Genomic DNA, 23,500 nt, shown 5'->3' with positions numbered 1-23,500 from the left:
CTCCCCCACAAAGGGTCAACATTTTGAATATCCATGAAGATCATTAAAATGCCAAATTAGCATCCGATTCCATTCAGACTTGGCACATCATAATATTTTTATCAGCTCAAGATTTTTTTATAAAGATGATATAGACCGGACCATTCCTTCTGGCACCTCCCCTATAAAAGGCCAAATTTTTGAATAATCAAAACTATCATAAAACGCGAAATAAGCTTCCGGTTCCCTTCATATTTCACACCCATCCCATTATTTCCACTAACACCAGATCTGCTGTGAAGATGGAATATATCGGAGCATTCCTTCTGGTACCGCCCGCACAAAGGGTCAAAATGTTGAATTTCTATGAAGCTCATAAAACGCGAAATTAACATCCGATTATATTTAGACTTGGTACATCTCAATATTTCCAGCAAGATGGTAGAAATCGGACCATTTCTTCTGGTACCCCCCCCCCACATAGGGTTCAAGATATTGAAAAACAAAACTCTCAAAAGAAACGAGTGTCTCGTACCATCGCTCGTTACCGTGATACTGGTAGCTAAGCCCGACGTCAAGGAAGTGGTCGGAAAAAATACAGCAATATCAGCAAAAATGGTTCAAAAAGTAAAGAAGCGACTTGATCAAAACCCGCGTCGCAGAGGCCGAAAAAAGGCTCGTGAGCTGAACATATCGCAATATTCCATTCGGCAAATATTGAAAAATGAGCTCGGGGTAAAGTCAAGAACTGACACCGCAAGAGAAAGAAAATAGACTCAGAAGAGCTAAAGAGTTGCTTCGCTTGGTCGAAAGTGGTGAACTGCCGAATTCGGTTTTCTCGGATGAGAAAACATTCGTTGTCCAGCAGTTTGTAAACAAACAAAATGATCGCGTTTACTTGCCAAAGAGGTCAGCTGAAAATATGCACCTTCAGTTGCCCACCAGAACTCAAGCGCCGACCATGTGATGATGTGGGCCGCCATAGCAACCGATGGTTGCTCTCCGCTCGTATAAATCGACCGTGGCATCAGAATAAATGCCGAATATTATCGCGAAAATATTTTGGAAGGTGTATTAAAGCCTTGGGCACGCACCAAAATCTTCGGATACCAATCCGTTGGACTATTGTGTCTGAAGTATTTTGGAAAGCACTAAAAACTACCAAAGTATCGATCACCTCAAGCAAGCGCTTCCCCGGGAATGGGCCAAAATACCGCCTAATAACATTCGGACAGCGTGTGACGGTTTCATTGGCCGTTTGAAGGCCATAATTCGTGCCAAAGGTGACCAATTCGAACAAATCTAAACATATTCTAAAATGTGATGCTATTACCGACATTTTTTGCTTTCATTCAATAAAATTTAAACAAAAAATGTAAAATTGATAGCGTTTGACTTTGTTGCAGTGTTTTTATCTCACCCTGTATTTTTTATCTGTATTAGATGAAGTATGAAAATGGAATACTTCGATCGATTATATCTGGTATCTCACGCACATTTAAAGTTCATATGAGATTTCTGATTATTTTTCGATATAGTCCAAACCTGGCACGTTGCCATATTTGTATCATATTTATTTAGGTCCGATACGAAATGGACATTGGCCCATTTCTTCGGAACCTACTCCATAGAGGGTCAACAATTTGACTACTTTTTAACTTATTTGATCTCCAAATTTGCCAAAGACATTATATACCTAATATACGTGGATTCCGATAAATATTAATCCGAACATTTCCAAAAGTGTTGAAGAGGGGGAGGGGGGACTATTTTAATTACTTTCCTATGAAACGTTTCAAAACGCCGATACACGTGTCTTCTTTTTTTCAGCTCTACTTTCATAATCTGCTGGATTATCCCCGTAACTATTTTTTGTGTTGCACAGTGTAATATGAAGAATCTAAATATTCTAAGACTGAGAAAGTTTAACATCTCTGTTCAAGGTCATTGGCGTCACTAAGTCAGTCTTCATTAACATTTATTTGCTGCTATGCTCTGGCTTTTAGTGGAATTACGAGATCTTTATTTTTGTTTTTTTATAAACAAATCGCACGAGTGCAACGATCTCAAAATAAAAACAATGAATTGACATCGAATGAACTTGAATGTTGAATGAAATTAAATTAAAATGAAATCAATGCATAAACCAGTCCATGTTACGAAATTAATGTTTTTGATTTTAAAATGTTTTTAAATTCAACTTAATTTATTGGGCTTTAAACAATGGTACTAACATAAAAACAATAACAATTATTTCAATATAATTTATTTTCTTTTTCGATTATAGTTTAGCTGATCGCATAAATGCACCGAAAATTGCAATAAAATAGTGACAATCCGAAATGCCCATCATTTTAACACGTTTACACTTTCGATTGGTTTTTATAAGATCTGATCCATTACTACATAACTTGCGCTTTAGAAGCAAATATCGGAAGCACCGCAGAAACAAATATCCTAAGCATCCGAGAAAAACTACAAATGCCTAATAATTATATTCTCAAGCAATTTTTGGCAGTCGCCAAAATTTTTATATATGAAGCGAGGAACCTCATTTTTGTAAATATTCTTGGGTGGCGCGTGCTGAGTCCTTTTGGAATGTCCAAGGTCTGAGGCCAAAATGTTTGCGTGCCCAAGGCTTTAGTACACCCTCCAGAATATTTTCGCCATAATATTCGGTATTTATTCTGATGCCACGGTCGATTAATACGAGCAGAGAGCTACCATCGGCTCTTATGGCAGCCCCACTATCCCCACGGCCGGCGCTTGAGTTCTGGTGGCCAACCGAAAGTGCATATTTTCAGCTGACCTCTTTCGCAAGTAAACACGATAATTTTGTTTGTTTACAAACTGCTGGACAACGAATGTTTTCTCATCGGAGAAAACCAAATTCGGCAGTTCACCACTTTCGGCCAAGCGAAGCAATCTTTAGCTCTTTTGAGTCTATTTTCTTTCTGTTGCGGTGTAAGTTCTTGCACTTTTTGGAATTTTAATGGCTTTACTTATTACTTACTTACCGAGCTTATTTTTCAATATTTGCCGAATTGCGATATGTTCAGCTCACAAGCCATTTTTCGGCCATCAACTAATCGTATTGTATTATTTGTTAACTCCTTTACCGAACCTAGTCTAGAATATCACACTTAAATTACTAATAACGAAGTTGGTCGCTCAGTGGACAATTCAGTTTTCGACTATGTGCCGCTTAGCACATAAGGCGAATAATTAGTATTGACTTCGGTTTGGGCTTGCTACTGCAGGGGGCTAACTACTACTCAAGGGGATCGCCAAGGGGTGGCTAGTGATTTTCTAAATCATTTTCTGTCCTCCGTCTAACAAAATCGATATCATTAAATTGAGTGTCCAGTATTTCGTTTACACAGGGGCTTTGGCTCGTTATTCCATATCATAGCTCAAATATTGGTAGTGGAGTATAGGTAGTTCTAAACTATTGTGCTTACTAGTGCCATTGTACACGACCCGCATAGCTTAGCGAATGTTTCCTCTACGATTTGCAGAACCCGAACCAGTCCACCTGCATCGGCTCTCCCGAACAAGTTCCGGTCCATATGTATACATCCTTTAACAATTGGAACGAATTTAAAAATTTTCAAAAAAAAAAAATAAAAATCTCAAAACTTCCAAATATAGCCGTTATATTGGGGTCTTTACGAGGACCTGCATAGGCAACTTTTACCTTAAGCCCTTACAATGTTCAAATACGAAACTTGAAAAAAAATCCGATAAATAATGTAGCTAAATAATCAAAATACGGAATATAGGGAGGTACCAATATAAGGGGCCTATGCGAAGACCTGGAGCTACATAGATAATTTCTGTAACAGGATGTAGTACCTTTTACGAACTTCAAATACGAAATTTTAAACCATTTCGGTGAATATAGTATCTAAAATCGTCAAAATACCGAATATAGGGAGGTACTGATATATGGGACCTTTCGAAGGCATAGATTAATTTTCTGTCATAAACTGTACTTCCCATTACGAACTCTAAATACTAAATTTAAAACATCTCCGGTGAATAATGTTCCTAAAATCGTCAAAATATCGAATATCGGTGGGTACTAAAGGGTAGCTCAAGACGAATTGTACGAACTGTGTTATTTTCGACACACTAACTTTGTCTACTCAATCATGTGGTAAGTATATGACCGACATTGGCATCCAACAACAACCACCATTTCGATCGTGGCACGATCGACTCGACCATTTGCTGGGAGTTCTCAAAAAAGCAGTATGTCGACGATGACAGTGAACCATGTCATCGACATAATTGTGTGTCGTTTGTGTACATGTACAAGAGTGTGTGTTATTCCGTAGGTAGAGTAGAGTTTGTGTACTAGTGTACTACTAGTTCTGCAATTTTGTTGATAACATCTTGTACATTCTTGCAGTTTTGGAACAGAACAAAATTCTATAGTATTTCTCAATGCAAAATTAAAAATCAAATGGATTTTTTATTAAGGAAATGTGTCAGAACATTATTATTTTTACTAAGAATAGCGCAATGGTAAAATAAGGTAGCGTTGGTTTCCCTCCTAATTATGTGAATGTCTGTTTTCCTTGATAATTGTATCATGTTGTTGCTATTTTTTGAAAGAACACATTTGTATGACACACCATTCAGCATCCTCATTTATTGGTCAATGCATGTTATGACCAATGCATAATTACTCTGACCGACATGACGAGACATCAAGCATTTGGTTGGTTGTCACGTACTGTTATGCGTTTGATCAAATAGGGCATAACATGACGAGCGTTTTCTCTCCATGGCATAAATAGAGAAATATGTCACATTTGCAGGCCTTTAGAGGGTACCTATATAGACATTTCTCTTCCAGGGTATAAAGTGCACTGAAAGCTTCTAGTATGGATTTTTAGGCAATTACATTGATAAAGTTAGCTACCGAATATAGGAAGGTATATAGGAAGGTAGCGTTATATGGGGGATTTACGATATCGTGGACCCATATAGACAATAATCCTCCAAGGGGTAAATTACTTAGAAGGTAGCCCTTTGTAGATTTTCTGGCAATTTCATTGAAACATTTGGCTACAATCATCGAAAATACCGAATATTGAAAATGCGGCTAAAATCATCAAAATAACGAATATCGAGGGGTACGGTTGTATAGGGACTATACGATACCGTGCAGACAAAATACCGATATAGCCCATCTTCGAACTTGACCTGACTGCAGACAAAAGACTGATCTGTGCAAAAATTCAGCTTCCCATCTTTATTCTTCAGACGGACAGACGGCCAGGTCTAAATCTTCTTAGAATTTTGCGCTGATCAAGAATATATACTGGGTGAGATGAAAAAACTGCAACCGACTTCAGACTGCTGTCATTTTTAAGTTACTCGTCCGACAGCTGCTAAAATTATTCCAGTGACAGCTCATTATACTGTTTTCAAGCGTACAAAAGCATTTTGGTGAGAATTTTCCGAAAAAAGTTATTCGTGTTGGAATTCAAGCGTGACAATGTGATTTCTTTATATTTGGCTGGAAAACCACAAGGGGTTATAGTTAGTGCTCTCCAGTATTTAAATGTGAATAAATCTTTTGTGTCTCGTACCATTGCTCGTTACCGTGATACTGGTAGTGCAGCCCGACGTCAAGGAAGTGGACGGAAGAAAATAGCAACATCAGCAGAAATGGTTCGAAATGTAAAGAAGCGACTTGATGGAAACCCCCGTCGCAGTGACCGAAAAATGTCTTGTGAGCTGAACATATCACAATATTCCATTCGGCAAATATTGAAAAAGAAGCTCGGGGTAAAACCATTGAAATTCCAAAAAGTGCAAGAACTTACACCGCAACAGAAAGAAAATATACTCAAAAGAGCTAATGAGTTGCTTCACTTGGTTTGGTTTTCTCCGATGAGAAAACATTCGTTGTCCAGCAGTTTGTAAACAAACAAAATGATCCAGTTTACTTGCCGAAGAGGTCAGCTGAAAATGTGCACCATCGGTTGGCCACCGAACTCAAGCGCCGGCCATGGTGATGGTGTGGGCCGCCAAAACAGGCGATTGTCGCTCTCAGCTCGTATTAATCGACCGTGGAATCAGAGTAAAGGCCGAATTTTATAGCGCAAATATTCTATAGGGTGTGTTAAAGCCTTGGGTACGCAAACATTTTGGCCGAAGACCTTGGACAATTCAACAGGACTCAGCACCATAGCAATAAGCACACGCCACCCAAGAATGATTACAAAATGAGGTTCCTCGCTTCATTTCAGAGCACAATGGCCACCAAGCAAGATTGGCACTAAAAAATACCAATGTGTCGATCACCTCAAGCAAGCCATAATTGGTGCCAAAAGTGACAATTCGAACAAATCTAAACTTATTCTAAAATTTTATACTTTTTTCGACATTTTTTGCGTTCAGTCAATAAAATTTAAAAAAATAAAAATGATTGCGTTTGACTTTGTTGCAGTTTTTTATCTCACCCTGTATTATGTCTAAATGATTATTTCGATGAGTTACAAAAAGAATGGTGGAGGGTATAAAAATATCAAAAAAGCAACAAATCTTTTGCTCTCTTATCTTAGCATTTTCTCTTATCCCTCTTTATTCATTGCATTTACTTCAAAGATAAACAAACAAAACAATTTTTTTAGTCGACCCAGATTTTGGTACACTTATCCAATACGTAAACAAGGTTTTAGTAACCGGTATTGTCCTCATAGGTCCAAGTAGAAGGTTCTACGTAATTTTTAATTGAATTGGGCAAAACCCTCTTGCTAGAAATGTTCAGTAATGTCAAAGTTTTGCTATAGTACCCATGTTATCCATCCATTTTAAACCGGATGTCACTGTTAGTTGGTATTTTAAGTAATTAATCAAAAAAAAAATTATAAAATTTCAGGATAAGTCCATGTTTTGGCCTATATAACGAATTTGGGTCCGTTTTTTGGATATTTTTACATTTCACCACATTCCAAGGGACCTGAAATAGGTATTGTAGTGTTCTAAATACATAAGAAGATGACTACTTATCTCAAGGCGAAGGGCTTGGAAAGGTGTTTTATTTTTTGTTTTTCAATTTGAATTTGAATTTAAAATTCAAATTTATATTCATGCGGCTGTGGAAAGATTTCCAAACGATATTGTTTACACACCCACCCTGCTTGTTTAAATCAGTTCATATTTAAATGCAAATTTTTGCCAAAATTGTTTTCAACACCAACAACATATGGTGTAAAGGCAACAACTACAAATTGCAACACCCACGAATCCAGCTGCATGTCGTTTTGGGGAATTTGAATAGATTTACAGATTTCGAATAATAACGATTTGAATATATTTACGTTTATTGATATGTTTCAAAATTGACATTCAATATTTGGATGATCTTCATTTGATGTGATTTCAATATAAAAAGACTAGTCATCAATGGTTTGGGTATCAGTTTCTGTTTAACAAAACAGTGCGAAATTAGGAATTTCCAAAAAATCTCCAAAAAGGAAGTAAGCAAGAAGATTCCTAACATGAAGGTGAGCATTAAGATTTACCTGAGATCAACCAGGACATAACTAATTTCATTTCTTTCTTCACAGTTCTTTGTTTGTATTTTGGCCATGGCAGTAGCCTCATGCTCAGCTGGCTTTATTGGAGGTGGTGCAGCAGTCGGAGGTGGTTATGGCGGTGGACATGATCATGTCAATGTCCAAACTGTTAAGGTGATCCAGGCTGGTGGTCAAGGATATGGCCATGATTACGGCCATGGACATGGTCATGGAGATGTTCATGTAAAAACCGTGAAAGTCATTCATGCCGAACCACAACCTGAAGTTAAAATTGTCAAAGTTATCAAGGGACATGATCAAGGTCATAGCCATGGCCATGGATATGCCCAAGGTCATGGAGGATATCATGTCCACAACGTTAAAGTTATCCATCTGGACAATGCCGTTGGCCATGGTCACGGTTCTGGATATGGCCACGGCCATGGTGTTGAAGAAGTAAAAACCATTAAGGTTATTCGCCAAGACCATGCTGGAGGCCACGGTGTCTACGGCGGTCATGGAAGTTATGGCCATGGTCATGGTTACGGCGGTGCTGAAGTCAAAATTGTGAAAGTAATCAATGCCGGTGGAGCTGGTGGCCATGGTGGTCATGGCGGCTGGAATGGATGGTAATAAAATATATTGCCGAACTTGCCACTTTCTGTTCATCCTCCAAAGACACTGTAGTTTTAAGTAATTAGTTTTAGTTGTCAAGAAAATAAATTATATTTAAATCGAATTATTTGCCCATTTATTTAGCCGAAGGAGTCCAGATATCAATCCATATATATAAAGGAAAAGGATAATAACTGAATTAGTGTCCTAGAATAATCCAGACGAAACAGGTGAAGCTAGAATTTTGAAATTTTGTACGAGGCCAGTCTTGGCGCGTAGACGTGTGAAATTTGGAGTGTGAGTCACTATGAAGTGCAGGATAAATGTACCAACGGGATTTTGGAAATTCGAACTTTAAGGTTACGATAAGTTCTAAAATGGTACCATTTGGTATTAAGTGAAGGGATAAAGCTTAAAACTTGAAATCTGGTATGAGAATGAAGGTTGGAAAGTAAGTAAGGTGGTTTTGAAAATTTTGTACAATAATTGTACGAATTGTACTAAATAGTACTAAATTTCAAACTGTTTGGATTAAAGTGAAGTTGGAATTTTGAAATTTTGTATTGGGTCCCCTGTTGGTGGTAGGTTTGTGATACAGAGGTGGTTTTGAAAATGGATACTACAAATGCACGAAAAGTACTAAATAGTACGATATATGGTACAATTTGGTATTTGGTGAAAAGATAGACTGAAATTTGGTATTTGGGTCGAATATTGGCCGTTCATATGTCGCCTGTACATATGGAGGTGGTTTCGAAAATGTCTACTATAATTGTACGAAAAGTATTGAATGGTTCTAAGTTTGGTATCGAGAGAAGATGTGGAGATAAAATTCTGAAATTGAATATTAAGATTACTGATGGTTTCTAGGTTTGAGATTTGGCAGTGGTTTTGGTAATTGGTACGAAGAGTATTAAATGGTGCTAAATTTGGTATTGGATGAAGGTATAGGAATAAAGTTCTAAAATTTAATATTTAGATTACTGATGGTATCAGTGTTTGAAATTTGGCAGTGGTTTCGAAATTCATCCTATATTTGTACGAAAAATACTAAATGGAACTATATGTGGTAATATGCGTAGGGATATGGCTGGAATCCTCAAATTTGATCTAGAGGTCGCTGTTGGTATTTGGAAATGGAAATGTGTACTTTAGTTGTACTAAAAGTACTAAATTCGTCATTGGGCAAAGGAATAGAGCTGAAATCCTGAAATTTGATATGGATGTCACTGTTGGTGCCTGTGGTTGAGAGAAGGAGCTGGTTTTGGATATGCATGCTATAATTGTACTAAATTTAGCAATGGTGGGGAAATTAAAGAGGTGAAGAGCTGATATTATGCCCACTGTTGGTATCTGAGCTTGAGATATGAAGATTGCTTTGAAAATGCGTATTTTAACTGTACGAAAAGAACTAAATATTACTAATTGGGTGAAAAAAAATGAAAACAATATTCTGAAAAATTAAAAAAGAAAAATAAAAAATCAACAATTATTTTCAATTTTATGCGAATAATTATTGATCAAAATTTTAACTTTTTGCAGGGGAAATACCAAAAGGGGTTGGCCTATAAATTTTATATTAACATAAGATCTCTGGTTGAGAGAAATATTTATATGCACCAACATTGAAAATAATCCTACAATTTATGAGATATATAAATACTGACAATTGTGGCCCTTTGTGGGGGAGATAGCAAAGAGGTGTGCTTATATCTATCATCTATACACCACACCTTGTGTATGTAGAAATATTGGAATGTGCGAAGTTTTGACAGAATCTGATGCTTACTGCGCATTTTAAGAGAGATGCAATTATTCAAAATTTCGGCCCGTTGTGGGAAGGTATTTATATTCAAACCTGATCTTGTGTTAGAGAAAATATTAAGATGTACTACTTTTAAAAGAATCGGATGCTCATTTCGCCTTTAATGAGCGTCATGGTAATTCAAAATTATGACCCGTTGTGGGGCAGATACCAGAAACATCCGTTCCATCCGTTCTTGATACCAGATCTTGTGTTGGATGTGTGAAATTTGAAAACTATGGGACTCTTATTTCACATTGTATAAGGGAGACATTCAAAATTTTGACCCTATGTGGGGGAGATACCTTAAGGAGTGAACAGATATGCACCATCTCCACACAATATCATATGTTGATAAAAATATGCGACATTTAAAGAGAACTGGATAAGCATCGCATTATATAAGAGTTATAATCCTTCCAAAAATCCAATTGACCCTTTGCATGGTTCAGGCATATGGCTACAGAGGGTATATACCATTTAATACGACCAAAACGTGTCTCATCGAAAAAACTGTTTTAAATCCTAGATCTCTTTGGAACAAATCCGTTTCAGGACATTTGGAGCCGATCTAGCGGTGTCCGTCCATCCGCCTGTCTGTCTATTTGTCCGGCGGGAGCAAACGATTACTCTCGAAGCGAGTATCCGATTTGGTCCAAACTTGGTAAATCGTAATATAATTGTCAAACTTAGATCTAGTTCGGAGATGGTCAATTTTTTTCCACTCTTTCTAGTACCTCCTCCACGAAAGGTCAAAATATTCACAAAAATAAATTACCGTATAGAACAAGAAAAGGTTATCGAATTTGTGCAAACTTTGCAAGTCCCAATATTTGTATTGGTGGTAGGTCGGGTGCGAAAATGAACACCATCAGCCCACTCCATCAAGTATCTCCTGAACAATCATAACTCTTATAAAATGCGAAATAACCATCCGATTCTCTTCAAATCTCACACATCTCAATATTTGTACTAACACAAGATTCAGAGTGAAAATGGGATATATCGGTCCATTCCTTTTAGTACCTCCCCCAACATTTCAACATTTGGTAGCCATTAAGCTAATAAAACGAAATTAACATCCCATTCCACTCAGACTTTACATCCCAATATTTCTTTCAACACAAGATCTGTTATAAAGATGGTAGAGATCGGATCATTCCTTCTGGTACCACCCCTACAAAGGGCTAAAGTTTTAAATAACCAAAAAACTATCATAAATCGCGAAATCGCATCCGGTTCTCTTGATATTTCACACATCTCATTGCTTCTACTAACACAAGATCTCCTGGGAAAATGGGATATATCGGTCCACTTCTTCTGATACCTCCCCCACAAAGGATCAACAGTTTGAATATCCCTGAATCTCATAAAACGCGAAATAAACATCCGATTCCAATGAGACTTCGCATGTTCGATTTTCTTGTAATTTTTCTCATACCAATATTTTGATCTGTATTAGATGAAGTATGAAAATGGAGTACTTCGGTCGACTATATCTAGTACCTCACTCATATTTTAATATTTTCTAATAACTATCACATATCTAAAATAAGTGAAGGAAGTAGTCGATATAGTTCGATTCTGGCACGTCGCAATATTTATATCATATTTATGTAGGTCCGATACGAAATGGACAATATTGGCCCATTCCTTCGGAACCTACTCCATAGAGGGTCAAACATTTGAATAATCATAACCGAAGTCAAAGTATATTTAAATAATCGAACATTGGCTGAGGGTGTACATCTGTCGACAAACCCTACCCTATGAATCGTCAACGTACTTGCCAAAAACAGAGAAAATTTTGGTATTTCTAAGATTCTGGCCACCTACTCCTACCGTCGTCACTGGTATAAGCAATCGTTTGCATACTGAGTTTTGATACTATTTTATTGTCCTCATGGTGAGGGATTTAAAAATCCTAGACCGACTTAGTTAACGCCTTAATAGGCTCTGCACTATAAGTGCATTCCATTTGCTACAATTACAATTTTCCTATTAAGAGAATAAAATTTGGCACAGATATTTGTAGTACTCCTAAGAAGTTAGATGGGATCTATACAGGGTTGCCCATATTCGACGGACCCATGTTTTTTTTTTTAAATCAAAGAAAAAAATAAAAACATTCTTTGCGTCAATTGAATTTTGTACGGGAACAAATGCAAATCAATGCGAATAATCCGTTGTAAAGGGGACCGAACCATGCCCAACTGCTGAGAACGGCAACCCTGTAGGTATTTATTTAGGTACAGCTTCCAGTACCTCCTGATTATTAGTATTTCGAAGATTTTGGTTTCAATTTCCAACCACATCAGATATAAACTGGGGTTCTCGAAAAAAAAAACTATTCAATTTAGATTAATTTTATTAAGGCTTCCCCTGGCTTTTTCTACAGTTGCACTGGCAGATACACAAGTAATTTTTGGAGGCGTTGCCAATGATTGAGTGCAAATGAACTCAACACCGATAGAGCTTTAGCCCAACTAAAAACATTTATGAACCCTAAGCTTGAACCAAACTCTCTGTCGATTGAATTGATGAACCCAATTAAAATATGTGAATATTGGAAGATACCGTTGCAGGTTGATACAGCGACTAATCCACAGAAATATTTGCAAATATTTAAAGAGCTCAAAACATTAAAATTCCAAAATGAATATTTTAGGCAAATTTAAAAAAAAAAATGGGCATAACAACAGATGACGGAATTCCACATCTACAGATGTAGTGTCAATTGGATCACAGTGCCATATTGTTGTTGTTTTTGCCCAATAGCTTTGGATGCAGTCTATGCAGAGTTAATAGTTTCTATAAAACCACAATGCACCCATCGAAAAAGCATCAGTTTCCGATTTAGCGAAACAGAAAACAACCTCAAGGGAATTTCTTCAATCCCCCATTAAATCGAAGCAGGAAGAATCCTAAAATGAAGGTAAGGATTACAAAAGAGGATACAATCATAAACAGAAATTATATTTCTTTTCTGCCAATTTAGGCTTTCGTTTGTGTGTTGGCAGTTTTGGTAGCAACATGCTCCGCCGGATTTATTGGCGGTGGTGGTGGTGGCTATGGCGGAGATCATGGCCATGGTGGTGCAGTACAAACCGTTAAAGTTGTTCACACAGAAGGTGGTGGTCACGGAGGCTATCATGGTGGTGATCATCATCATCATGGCGGACCAGTGCAAACCGTCAAGGTCATTCATGCTGAAGGTGGTGCTGTTGGTGGTGGCCATCATCATCATCATCACGGTGGTGCAGCCCAAACCATTAAAGTTATTCAAGTTGCCGGTGGCTCTGCTGGTGGTTACAGTGGTGGTCATGATCATGGCCATGGTGGTCCAGTGCAAACCGTTAAGGTTATTCATGCTGAAGGTGGTCACGTTGGTGGTGGACACGGACATGATCATGGCGCTGCTGTAAAAACCATTAAAGTAATCCATGCCGAAGGCGGTCATGGAGGTCACGTTGCTCCTGCTCCCGAAGTCAAGACCATTAAGGTGGTTCACCAACAAGCCGCTCCCGTGCATACCCATGCAGAAGAGAAAATCATTAAGGTTGTCCATGAACAAGGTGGACATGATCATCATCATGGCCATGGTGGAGCCGAAGAAGTTAAGACCATCCAAGTTGTACATGAAAAAGCTGACCATGGTCATCATGGCCACGGTGGGGCCGAAGAAGTCAAAACCATCCAAGTCATTCATGAACAAGGCGGCGTTGCCGAGGGAGGTCATGGCGGTTATTCTTATGGTGGTGGTGCTGAAGAAGTCAAAACCATTCAAGTTGTCCATGAACAAGGTGGAGCCGAAGGCGGTTATGATGGTGGTTATGGCCATGTAGATGCCGGTGGTGTTGATGACTCTTTCGAGACTTTGAAATCCCTTAAAGTCATCGGCGCCTTGGGTGGTGGTGGTCATGGTGGTGCCTCTTACGGCCATGGCTGGCAATAAGCCATGTTTGAGCTGTATTTTAAATCATCAATCAATCCCTCATTCCACATAGCCCAATTGTAGTTCACTCTGCCAAAACTGATAGACATCAGCTTAGATAAGTAGCTTAATTTAGAGATGTAAGATCCAATGAAATAAACCAAATATAGTAATTAACTAAAAATTGAAAATGTTTAAAATTAATCGGTTAAATTTCGATGCGATTTAATATTGATTCGATTTTGCGACATTCATGTTTATTCCACACACTTCACACAAAAAGAATCTGCCTGAGATACAGATGCGCATGCCCAGTATGAACCTCGTAAAGGCAATGAAATAAAAAAAAGCTATTTGTTTCAAAGAAAACCCTGAGTCTTCCTCGGAAGCGGGATGGGGAATCTTCGGAAGAACAAGAATGGAGCTTAACACCGTTAATATTGCTGACAAACTTAGACATAAACTTTGAGACTCTCCTAAATTGCCTTTGAATAGCGATGACAATTGCTCGGCAAGACTAACCCGATAGCTAAAAAACTTAAAAATTCACAGAAGAGGACCTAAGAAATTAGAAAGAAATCTACATCTTCCTCTAAAGTAGCGAAGATTCATTATAGAGATGAATTCGGTTATCTACTTTCCGCAAGTTCTACATTGTATATGTTGTGGCCAGCAACAATAAATTGGACTGTCTATGACAAGGTGATCTTTCGATAGACATGGTTTTCTTGTCAGCTGAAATAAGTATCCAAGATTTCCATAAAGACCCACTGAACTTATATTGAGGAGTATCCCCTTTCCTGGTGGTGGAAATTAGATGTTTTCTTGATTTAAATACTAAATTACAATCAACGAGCGTTCAAATGCGAATTGACTTCGGATTTGCTTGGAAATTCAAAATAGAGTAATGCAGTTATAGATCGGAAATTCGATGTTTACGATGTCTCACAGGCACTCGGGAATTTTAGGGTTCATAATGAGAGGGTGAAAGATTTGTGGACAATCGGGAACTATGATGTATCGATGTCGGGCGTCTTATGTGAAGTATGACTAGTCGGGGATAATGTACAAGTTCGACGGTGATCGATAACTCATGATCATGAGGATGATCAAGAATTAAAAAGTTTGTGTTCGAATTGATGCCGGCGTTCGGGATAATGACGATTATAAACGGGAACTTTGAAGAATGGCAGTCGGGGCTGAAGAGTTGAATGTGAACAGGAATTACGATATTGGTTTTCGGATTGAAGACGGCGTTGGTGTTGCTAACGATGTAGGAGGTTGAGATGTCGTTTGTCTTCTAATACGGATCGGGGACAAGTGGTATATTTGTTCTGGTACGTGGGTTCACTGTAGAGATATTCGGGAAAGATGTCCAGATCATCTTAGATAGTTCGATTTCGAAAGCAGATGTACAGGCCTTCTCAGATGGATTGGGATTCCTTCGGGTTCGACATCGTACTGTAGGTATGTTCGGGAGTTGATGTACAGGCCTTCTCAGATGATTCGGGACTCGATCGGGTTCGGCAGCAATTTTCTAGACCTTCTTAGATAGATTGGAACTGGTTAGGTTCGGTAGCTCACTTTGGGTATTTTCGGAATCTGCTATTTGGATCGTCTTCCAATGACTAACTCTAATTCACTACCAATATTTAAGCTACGATACGGTACCACGCACCGAAACTCCTATGGAACAACAAGTCCAAGTCCCTTTGGAAGCTCCTGTGGAACAACGAACCGAAGACCTTGTGTAAATAAACTACAGGCCGCTAAACTTGATGAGAGCCAGTTCAAACAAGTAAAAAAGCAGCTATCTTCGGACCGAAATTTTTATACCCCCAGCCATGCGGAAGGAATTTGAAATTTAATTTAATAGGTTGCAGTAACGATTCCGAAGTTCAAATACGAAATTCGAAAAAAATTCCGGGGAATAATGTCGCTAATATCATCAAAATACCGAATAAAAGGGGGTACCGTTATATGTGGGCTATACTAAGATGTGAACCTGCATAGACAATTTTCCGTGATAAGTTGTAGTACCCAATATGAATTTCAAATACGAAATTTGACGTAATTTGACGATATTTTAGACCTATATAGAAAATTCTCTTTCAGGGGGTATAGTACTCACAATATCAGACAATTCGGGGGTACCGTTGCATGGGTGCTATACAATATCGTTAATCGATATAGCCCATCTTCGAACTTGACCTGATTGCAGGCAAAATACAGATCGGTTCAAAATTTTAGCTTCCTAACTTTCTTCGTTCTGGCTCTAGCGTGATTACAACAGTCGGATGGACAGACTTACTTTGTTGGGTCTAAGATTATTATTTCGAGAAGTTACAAACGGAATGACGAACTTAATATACCCTCCATACCATGTATGGTGAAGGGTATAAAAAAGTATTTCCAGCTAACGATTTTGTTAGTCGGAGGGCAGAAAGTAAACAACAGAAACTTCTATCCTTTGGCAAGCTCACTTGAGTAGCAAGCCAACCTTATCGTAAATTAAATCTAACACTTGTTGTGAGCAGCATTAACAAGACAATAAGAATTATTTGCCTTATACCGTAAACGGCATATTGTCGAAAGCAGAATTGTCAGTTACGTAGTCAACGAATACTGGGGTGGTTGGCTGATGCTGTCCTCATTGCTATCGTCGCATTGTTCGTGTGATCTTTTTTTTTTTGTTGTTATCACTATTGATATAATGAGTGCGATTGAAATTTTTGGCTAATGTGATGAAATCATCATGTTACACTTAGAGTACGGATTTATCAAAGTTCTTACCTTAAATCGATCATCTTTCGAAATTTCAAATTTTTAGTTATTTTCTATAGCTCAATAATAAAGTTGTGTAATTTAGTAATTTTGGATTTCCTTTAAAGTACAAATACCAAAAAATTGCAAGGCCTCAATAAAGATTTTTTTATTATTTCAAGCTATTGATCGGTCAGTAACAATGCAATACAATTTTTTCCTCGAAGAGTTAAGTCAAGAAAATCCGACAAACTTTTTGTAATAGTGATCCACCTTTTAGTACTTTTCTTACCCTTGAGTATGGATTTCGATTGGAAATTCTAATTCACTCTGCAGTTTATCACCTCTTCACACTCGAAGGAACCCTGCTGATATTATTAATTCAAGCTCTATTTTAAAGCATAGAGTTCTTTTTTTATCTTTTTATACTTACAGTCATATCATTTGATAGGGCCAAAACGTGCCTCATCGAAATAACGGTCTTAGTCCCTAGGTCTCTTTGAACCAAATTCGTTTAAGGTCATTTGGAGTCGATCTAGCGATGTCCGTCCATCCGTCTGGCTAATTTAAAAAATGATGAAAGTGCCCGATTGTCTTCAAATTTCATAATATTTTTATTAACCCAAGGTCTGGTCCATTCCTTCTGGTACCTCCCCCACAAAGGGTGAACATTTTTTAATATCCGTGAAGCTCATAAAACGCAAATTTTATATCCGATTCCATTCAGACTTGGCACATTTGAATATTTCTATCAACACAGGATCTGCTATAAAGGCGGTAGAGATCGGACTATTCATTCAGGGTCAAAATATTGAATACCCATAAAACTCATAAAACGCGAAATTAATATCCGATTCCATTCATACTTGGCACATCTCAATATTTCCATCAACACAAGATCTGTTATAAAGATGGTAGAGATCGGACCATTTCTTCTGGTAACTCTCCCACATATGGTTCAAGATTTTGAAAAACGAAACGATCAAAGAAACACATCCAAACATTTTTGCTAACGCAAAATCTGTTGTGAAGATCGTAGATATCTGCAAACGTCATCTGGTACCTCACCCACAAAGGGTCACAATTTCCAGTAGTTTTTTCTGTCATAACTCGTCAAACAAGTTGGCCGTTCTATACAATTTGATATATCTAAATATTTCCCTTAAACACAAATCTGATATGAGTATGTAATTTGTCGGAATTTATGAGAAGTGGAATATTTCGGCCCGCTATATCTAGTACCTCACACATCTCTTATAAAGTATAGGAAGTAGGCGATATAGTCCAAATATGGCACGTAGTAATATTTATATCAGACTTAGGTCAGATACGATTTGGACAATATCGGCCAACTGCTTCGGAACCTTCCCCATAAATGGTCAACTGTTAGAATAATCACAACTCAAGGCTGATGGTATACATCTGTCGGCAAAACCGTCTGATATTATTTTACTTATTTTGTGTCATTTTAGTACGACATCCAACTGCGGTTCTATCCATTCTCCTAGTACTAGTAATAAATTCCAAAAATTGTTATATACTCCACCATAGTAATGATGGTATATCAAGTTTGTCATTCCGTTTGTAACACCTCGAAAAATACATTTTAGACCCCACAAAGTATATATATTCTTGATCAGCATAAAATTAAATGTCGATTTAGCGATGTCCGTCCGTCTATCCGTCTGTCTGTGGAAATCACTCTAGTTTCCGAACGAAATGTAGAAGGTTGATAAAATTTTACTCAAATGTATATTATGTCTTCAGGACTTTTGGTATTGAAATTGGGCCATGTAGGTCCACGTTTTGGTATAGCCCCCATATAATGGTACCTCCCTATTTTCGGTATTTTGGTGATTTAAACTATATTATTCACCGGAAATGTTTCAAATTTGATATTTGCAATTCGCAATGGATACCAAAGCCTAAGACCGAAAATTGTCTGTGCAGGTCCACATTTTGGTATAGCCTCCATATAATGGTACCTCCCCATATTCAGTATTTTGATAATATTTTTCACCGATTTTTTTTTTTTTTTTTTTTTGAGGACAGTTGCATTTTTTGATTTTATGACAACAGTTGCATATACAGGTCCACGTCGTCGTATTGACCCTAATATAATGGCTACATTCGGTAATTTTGAGATTTTAACAGGTTTTTTAACGGATAAAATTTTTTGTGGATGGTATTCAAAGTTCGGCCAGGCCGAATTTACAGTTTTTTTACTTGTTCCTCTTTTAATTTCTCTCGAATAGCAGTACTTTTCAAAAATATTTTTCGCAGTTTTCAGACCAAGACTCGCAGACATATTCACACATAAAAAATTAAGAATTACAATGCTCCCAACCTGACCTACTTCTTGAATCCTTCTACTTCGAATTCAAATTTTCCCATTTCTGTTGGTCACCACCATTTCGTTCAAATATTGACTTTAAAATCATCTGCAATATGTTGTCAATATAACCCAATTAAAATGCGTGAAATCGGAAGCTACCGATACAGTTTAATACAGCGAGTGATCCACATAAATATCTGCAAATATTTAAAGAGCTCAAAACATAAAAATTTGGCGATGAATATTTTAGGCAAATTGCAAAAAAATGGGCATAACAACAAATGACGGAACTCCACACCTAGAGTGGCAACGATAATTGGATCACAGTGCCATATTGTTGTTGTCCACTGGTTTTGCATGCACGCAATGTAGCTTTGGATGCAAGCGGTATAGTTCCTATAAAACCCCAATGAAGCCACTGAAAGAGCATCAGTTTCGAATTTAGCGAAACAGAAAACAACCTCAAAGGAATTTCTTCAATTCCCCCTTTTAAATCGAAGCAGGAAGAATCCTAAAATGAAGGTAAGGATTACAAAAATCGGATACAATCTGAAAGAGGACTTATATTTATTTCGTGCGATTTTAGGCTTTCGTTTGTGTGTTGGCAGTTTTGGTAGCGACATGCTCCGCTGGATTTATTGGCGGCGGCGGCGGTGGAGGATATGGTGGGGATCATGGCCATGGCGGTTCAGTACAAACCGTTAAAGTTGTCCACACAGAAGGTGGTGGTCATGGAGGCTATGGTGGTGGTGGTCATCATCATCATGGCGGACCAGTGCAAACTGTCAAGGTTATCCATGCTGAAGGCGGTGCCGTTGGTGGTGGCCACCATCATCATCAGGGTGGTGCAGCCCAGACCATTAAAGTCATTAAAGTTGCTGGTGGCTCTACTGGTGGTTACAGTGGTGGTCATGATCATGGCCATGGTGGTCCAGTGCAAACCGTTAAGGTTATTCATGCTGAAGGTGGTCACGCAGGTGGTGGACACGGACATGGACATGATCATGGTGCTGCCGTTAAAACCATTAAAGTAATCCATGCCGAAGGTGGTCATGGAGGTCACGTCGCTCCTGCTCTCGAAGTCAAGACCATTAAGGTGGTTCACCAACAAGCCGCTCCCGTGCATTCCCATGCAGAAGAGAAAATTATTAAGGTTGTCCATGAACAGGGTGGTCATGATCATCATCATGGCCATGGTGGAGCCGAAGAAGTTAAGACCATCCAGGTTGTACATGAGCAAGCTGACCATGGTCATCATGGCCACGGTGGGGCCGAAGAAGTCAAAACCATCCAAGTCATTCATGAACAAGGTGGTGTTGCCGAGGGAGGTCATGGCGGTTATTCTTATGGCGGTGGTGCTGAAGAAGTCAAAACCATTCAGGTTGTCCATGAACAAAGTGGTGCCGCAGGCGGTTATGATGGTGGTTATGGCCATGGCGTTGCCGGTGGTGTTGATGATCCTTTGGAGACTTTCAAGTCCCTTAAAGTCATTGGTGCCTTGGGTGGTGATCATGGTGGCGCCTCTTATGGCCATGGCTGGCAATGAACCATGTTTGAGCTGTGATTCAAATCATCAATCAACTCCTCATTTCCCTCAGCCCAATTGTCGTTCACCCTTCCCAAAACTGCAGACATCAGCTTAGATAAGTAGATAAATTTAGAGATGTAAGATCCAATGAAATATTTTATTGTACATAGAAAAACCAAATATAGTAATTAACTAAAGATTTACCGTTTTTGAAATTTATAATTAAAATTGATCTGAGTAGGTGCACTGTGCAGGCGCTCAAAAAAAGGACATATCATATAAATTACGACTAGACATTAGATATACTCATATATACTTCGGAGACAAAATTCAATTTTGATTTCAATTATTACAGGGAACATGTAGCAGATTTTTAAAATAGAGCCAAAATAGCAGAGGCATGTATTGGCCTTTTGAAAGTTTACATCGCAAAGTAACAAAAAAAAAGAGACAAGACAAGATCACCCCTCTTCAAAACTATTGGAAATTTTCGGATTAAAATTCCCTGGAATCCGTTGATTTTAGGTATATAGTATCTTCGGCAATATTACAGACGACGATGTGAGGATTTATTTTAATCAGAAATTTTAACCCTCACACGATATTTTTAGTTATTTTTTTTTTTAATATCTCGTTAAAAGCTTCCTTAAAACGGGATCGTAGCAAGTCAGAATACTCTACAAAATAGTTTGTCATGAGATTCTACTATAGGTTCTATTAGATTTCAAAATTTTAACTAAAAGCCTGGAATTCATATATACTAAAATCACATTTTAGGGTTAAAGTCGTACCTTATGTGAGTTTATGCAAAAATCTTCTACAAAGCATCACTTTATAAGGATGACGTCAAAGAAAAATCTATTTTTATCAAATTTCAAAATAAGTCACCAGGTAAAATTATTCTCTATCTCTAAGGCTTATTTAAAAAATATTTGCCAAAAGAAATCGAAAATGTTTCGGTATTTTTTATAAATTTTTTCTCTGCCTTTTTTCGATTTGACGTCTGAAAGTAACATTAAATTTCATATTCATCATAAATTGAACTATAGTGCTCCAAATATAAAACCCCCTAAAATGTGGTGAACGCCACCCACAATCTGAAATATGGGGAGTCTTGTAGACTCAGGAACCCGGCTATTTTATAGCATCCGGCTAAACAATTAAAAAGTTTAAAACATGAAGGGCATCACAACTACACTTAAACTAATTCTAGAAGAGATTTTGCCTATAAACAACACAAAATTAAGTTTTTTAAGGCATGCAAAGGTTCGGAAGAAGAAATCACATTATATAATTTATTCTAATCAGCGCAAACAGTTCGTAGAGAATTTTTAATTCATAATTCAATCAATCTATATACATGGTGAGATGAAAATCCTGCAACCATCTTCAGACTGCTGTAATTTCTAAGCCACTCGTCCGACAGGTGTTGGCTGGAAAACCACAAGTGGCTATCGTTAGAGCACTCCAGCATTTAAATGTGAATAAATCTTTTGTGTCTCGTACCATCGCTCGTTACCGTTACTGATACTGGTAGCGTATCCCGACGTCAAGGAAGTGGACGAAATAAAAGAGCAACATCAGCAGAATGGTTCGAAAAGTAAAGAAGCGACTTGATCGAAACCGGCGTCGAAGTGGCCGAAAAATGGCTCGTGAGATGAACATATCGCAATATTCCATTCGGCAAATATTGAAAAATGAGCTTGGGGTAAAACCATAGAAATTGCAAAAAGTGCAAGAACTTACACCGCACCAGAAAGAAAATAGACTCAAAAGAGCTAAAGAGTTACTTAGCTTGGCAGAAAGTGTTGAACTGCCGACTTTTTTTTCTCCAATGAGAAAACATTCGTTTCCAGCAATTTGTAAACAACCAAAATGATCGTGTTTACTTGCCAAAGGCCACCAGAACTCAAGCACCGGCCATGGTGATGGTGTTGGCCGCCGATGGTCGCTCTCCGCTTGTATTAATCGACCGTGAATCACTTCGTCAGAATAAGTGTCGAATATTATGGGCGCGAAATCATTTTGACCGCAGACCTTGGACATTCCAACAGGACTTCCAAGTAATCCATGAACAGAGAGGTGCTGCTGCTGGTTGTGATGGTGGTTACTCTTATGGTAGCGGTGCCGAAGAAGTAAAGACCATTCAAGTTGTACATGAAAAAGGTGGCGCCCAAGGTGGCTATTCGGCTGTCGGTGTTGGTGGTGATGATTCATTGGAAAGTTTGAAATCCCTCAAGGTTATCTGTGCCTTGGGAGGTCATGGTGGTCCTGGCTGTTATGTTAGTGCCGGCGCCTCATAACCATCGCACTCACCACGCGCCCCTCAAGAATAGTTACAGTTATATAGTTATTTCCGGCGCACAATGGCCACCAAAATCTTCGGATGCCAATCCGTTGGACTATTGTGTCTGGAGTTTTTTGGAAAGCAAGGTTGGCACTAAAAAATACCAAAGTGTTGATCACCAAGTAAGCCCTTCGCCGGGAATGGGCCAGAAAAAAGCAGAGCAACATTCGGGCAGCGTGTGGCGGTTTTATTGGCACTTTGACGATCATAAAATCCGAAATAAGCATCCTGTCCTCTTGATATTTCACACATCCTATCCACTCCTTCTGTTCCCTCCCCCCATAAAGGGTTAACATTTTAAATATATCCATGAAGCTCATAAAACGCGAAATTAACATTCGATTTCATTCAGACTTAGTACATGTCAATATTTCGATCTGTTATAAAGATGGTAGGGAACGGGTCGGTATGTCTCCCACATAGGGTTTAAGATTTTGAAAAACAAAATCCTCAAAGAAAACGAAATAAGCATGCAACTCTCTTCAAATTTTACTCACACACAAACATTTATGCTAACACAAAATCCGTTGTCAAGGTGATATATTTCTATTAACCCCTTCTGGTACCACATCCATAAAGAGTCACAATTTTCAATACTTTTATCTGTCATAACTTGCGAAACAAGTCAGCGATTCTTTACAACTTGCTATATATAAA

The 23,500-nt window shown here is 38.1% G+C and overlaps 2 protein-coding genes across 2 annotated transcripts; both read left to right on the top strand.

Moving 5' to 3' along the window:
* The first annotated feature begins 7,499 nt into the window (after nucleotides 1-7,499).
* On the top strand, nucleotides 7,500-13,891 carry LOC105261488 (uncharacterized). Its single transcript, XM_059123069.1, has 5 exons — nucleotides 7,500-7,505; nucleotides 7,569-8,146; nucleotides 12,853-12,871; nucleotides 12,935-13,291; nucleotides 13,484-13,891. Exons 1-5 carry the CDS (start codon nucleotides 7,500-7,502, stop codon nucleotides 13,889-13,891), a joined length of 1,368 nt encoding a protein of 455 aa, XP_058979052.1.
* A 5,593-nt stretch (nucleotides 13,892-19,484) lies between these two features.
* On the top strand, nucleotides 19,485-20,514 carry LOC101898642 (uncharacterized). The gene is made up of 5 exons (XM_059123068.1): nucleotides 19,485-19,490; nucleotides 19,555-19,717; nucleotides 19,775-20,034; nucleotides 20,137-20,233; nucleotides 20,279-20,514. The coding sequence occupies exons 1-5, from the start codon at nucleotides 19,485-19,487 to the stop codon at nucleotides 20,512-20,514; spliced, it is 762 nt and encodes a 253-aa protein (XP_058979051.1).
* Nucleotides 20,515-23,500: the final 2,986 nt, after the last annotated feature.

Source organism: Musca domestica, unplaced genomic scaffold (assembly GCF_030504385.1).
Source record: "Musca domestica strain aabys unplaced genomic scaffold, Musca_domestica.polishedcontigs.V.1.1 22, whole genome shotgun sequence".
In the NCBI taxonomy this organism is placed as follows: domain Eukaryota; kingdom Metazoa; phylum Arthropoda; class Insecta; order Diptera; family Muscidae; genus Musca; species Musca domestica.
Note: the sequence above shows the minus strand (reverse complement) of the source record. Positions and strands in the feature narration are given on the sequence as shown.

Coding starts and splice junctions, on each gene's coding strand:
- LOC105261488 (XM_059123069.1), top strand. Junction 13,292..13,483: donor ATGGTGGTCCAGTGCAAACC/GTTAAGGTTATT, acceptor CATGCAGAAGAG/AAAATCATTAAGGTTGTCCA.
- LOC101898642 (XM_059123068.1), top strand. Junction 20,035..20,136: donor GTGGTCATGGAGGTCACGTC/GCTCCTGCTCTC, acceptor GTCCATGAACAG/GGTGGTCATGATCATCATCA. Junction 20,234..20,278: donor CCATGGTCATCATGGCCACG/GTGGGGCCGAAG, acceptor TTCATGAACAAG/GTGGTGTTGCCGAGGGAGGT.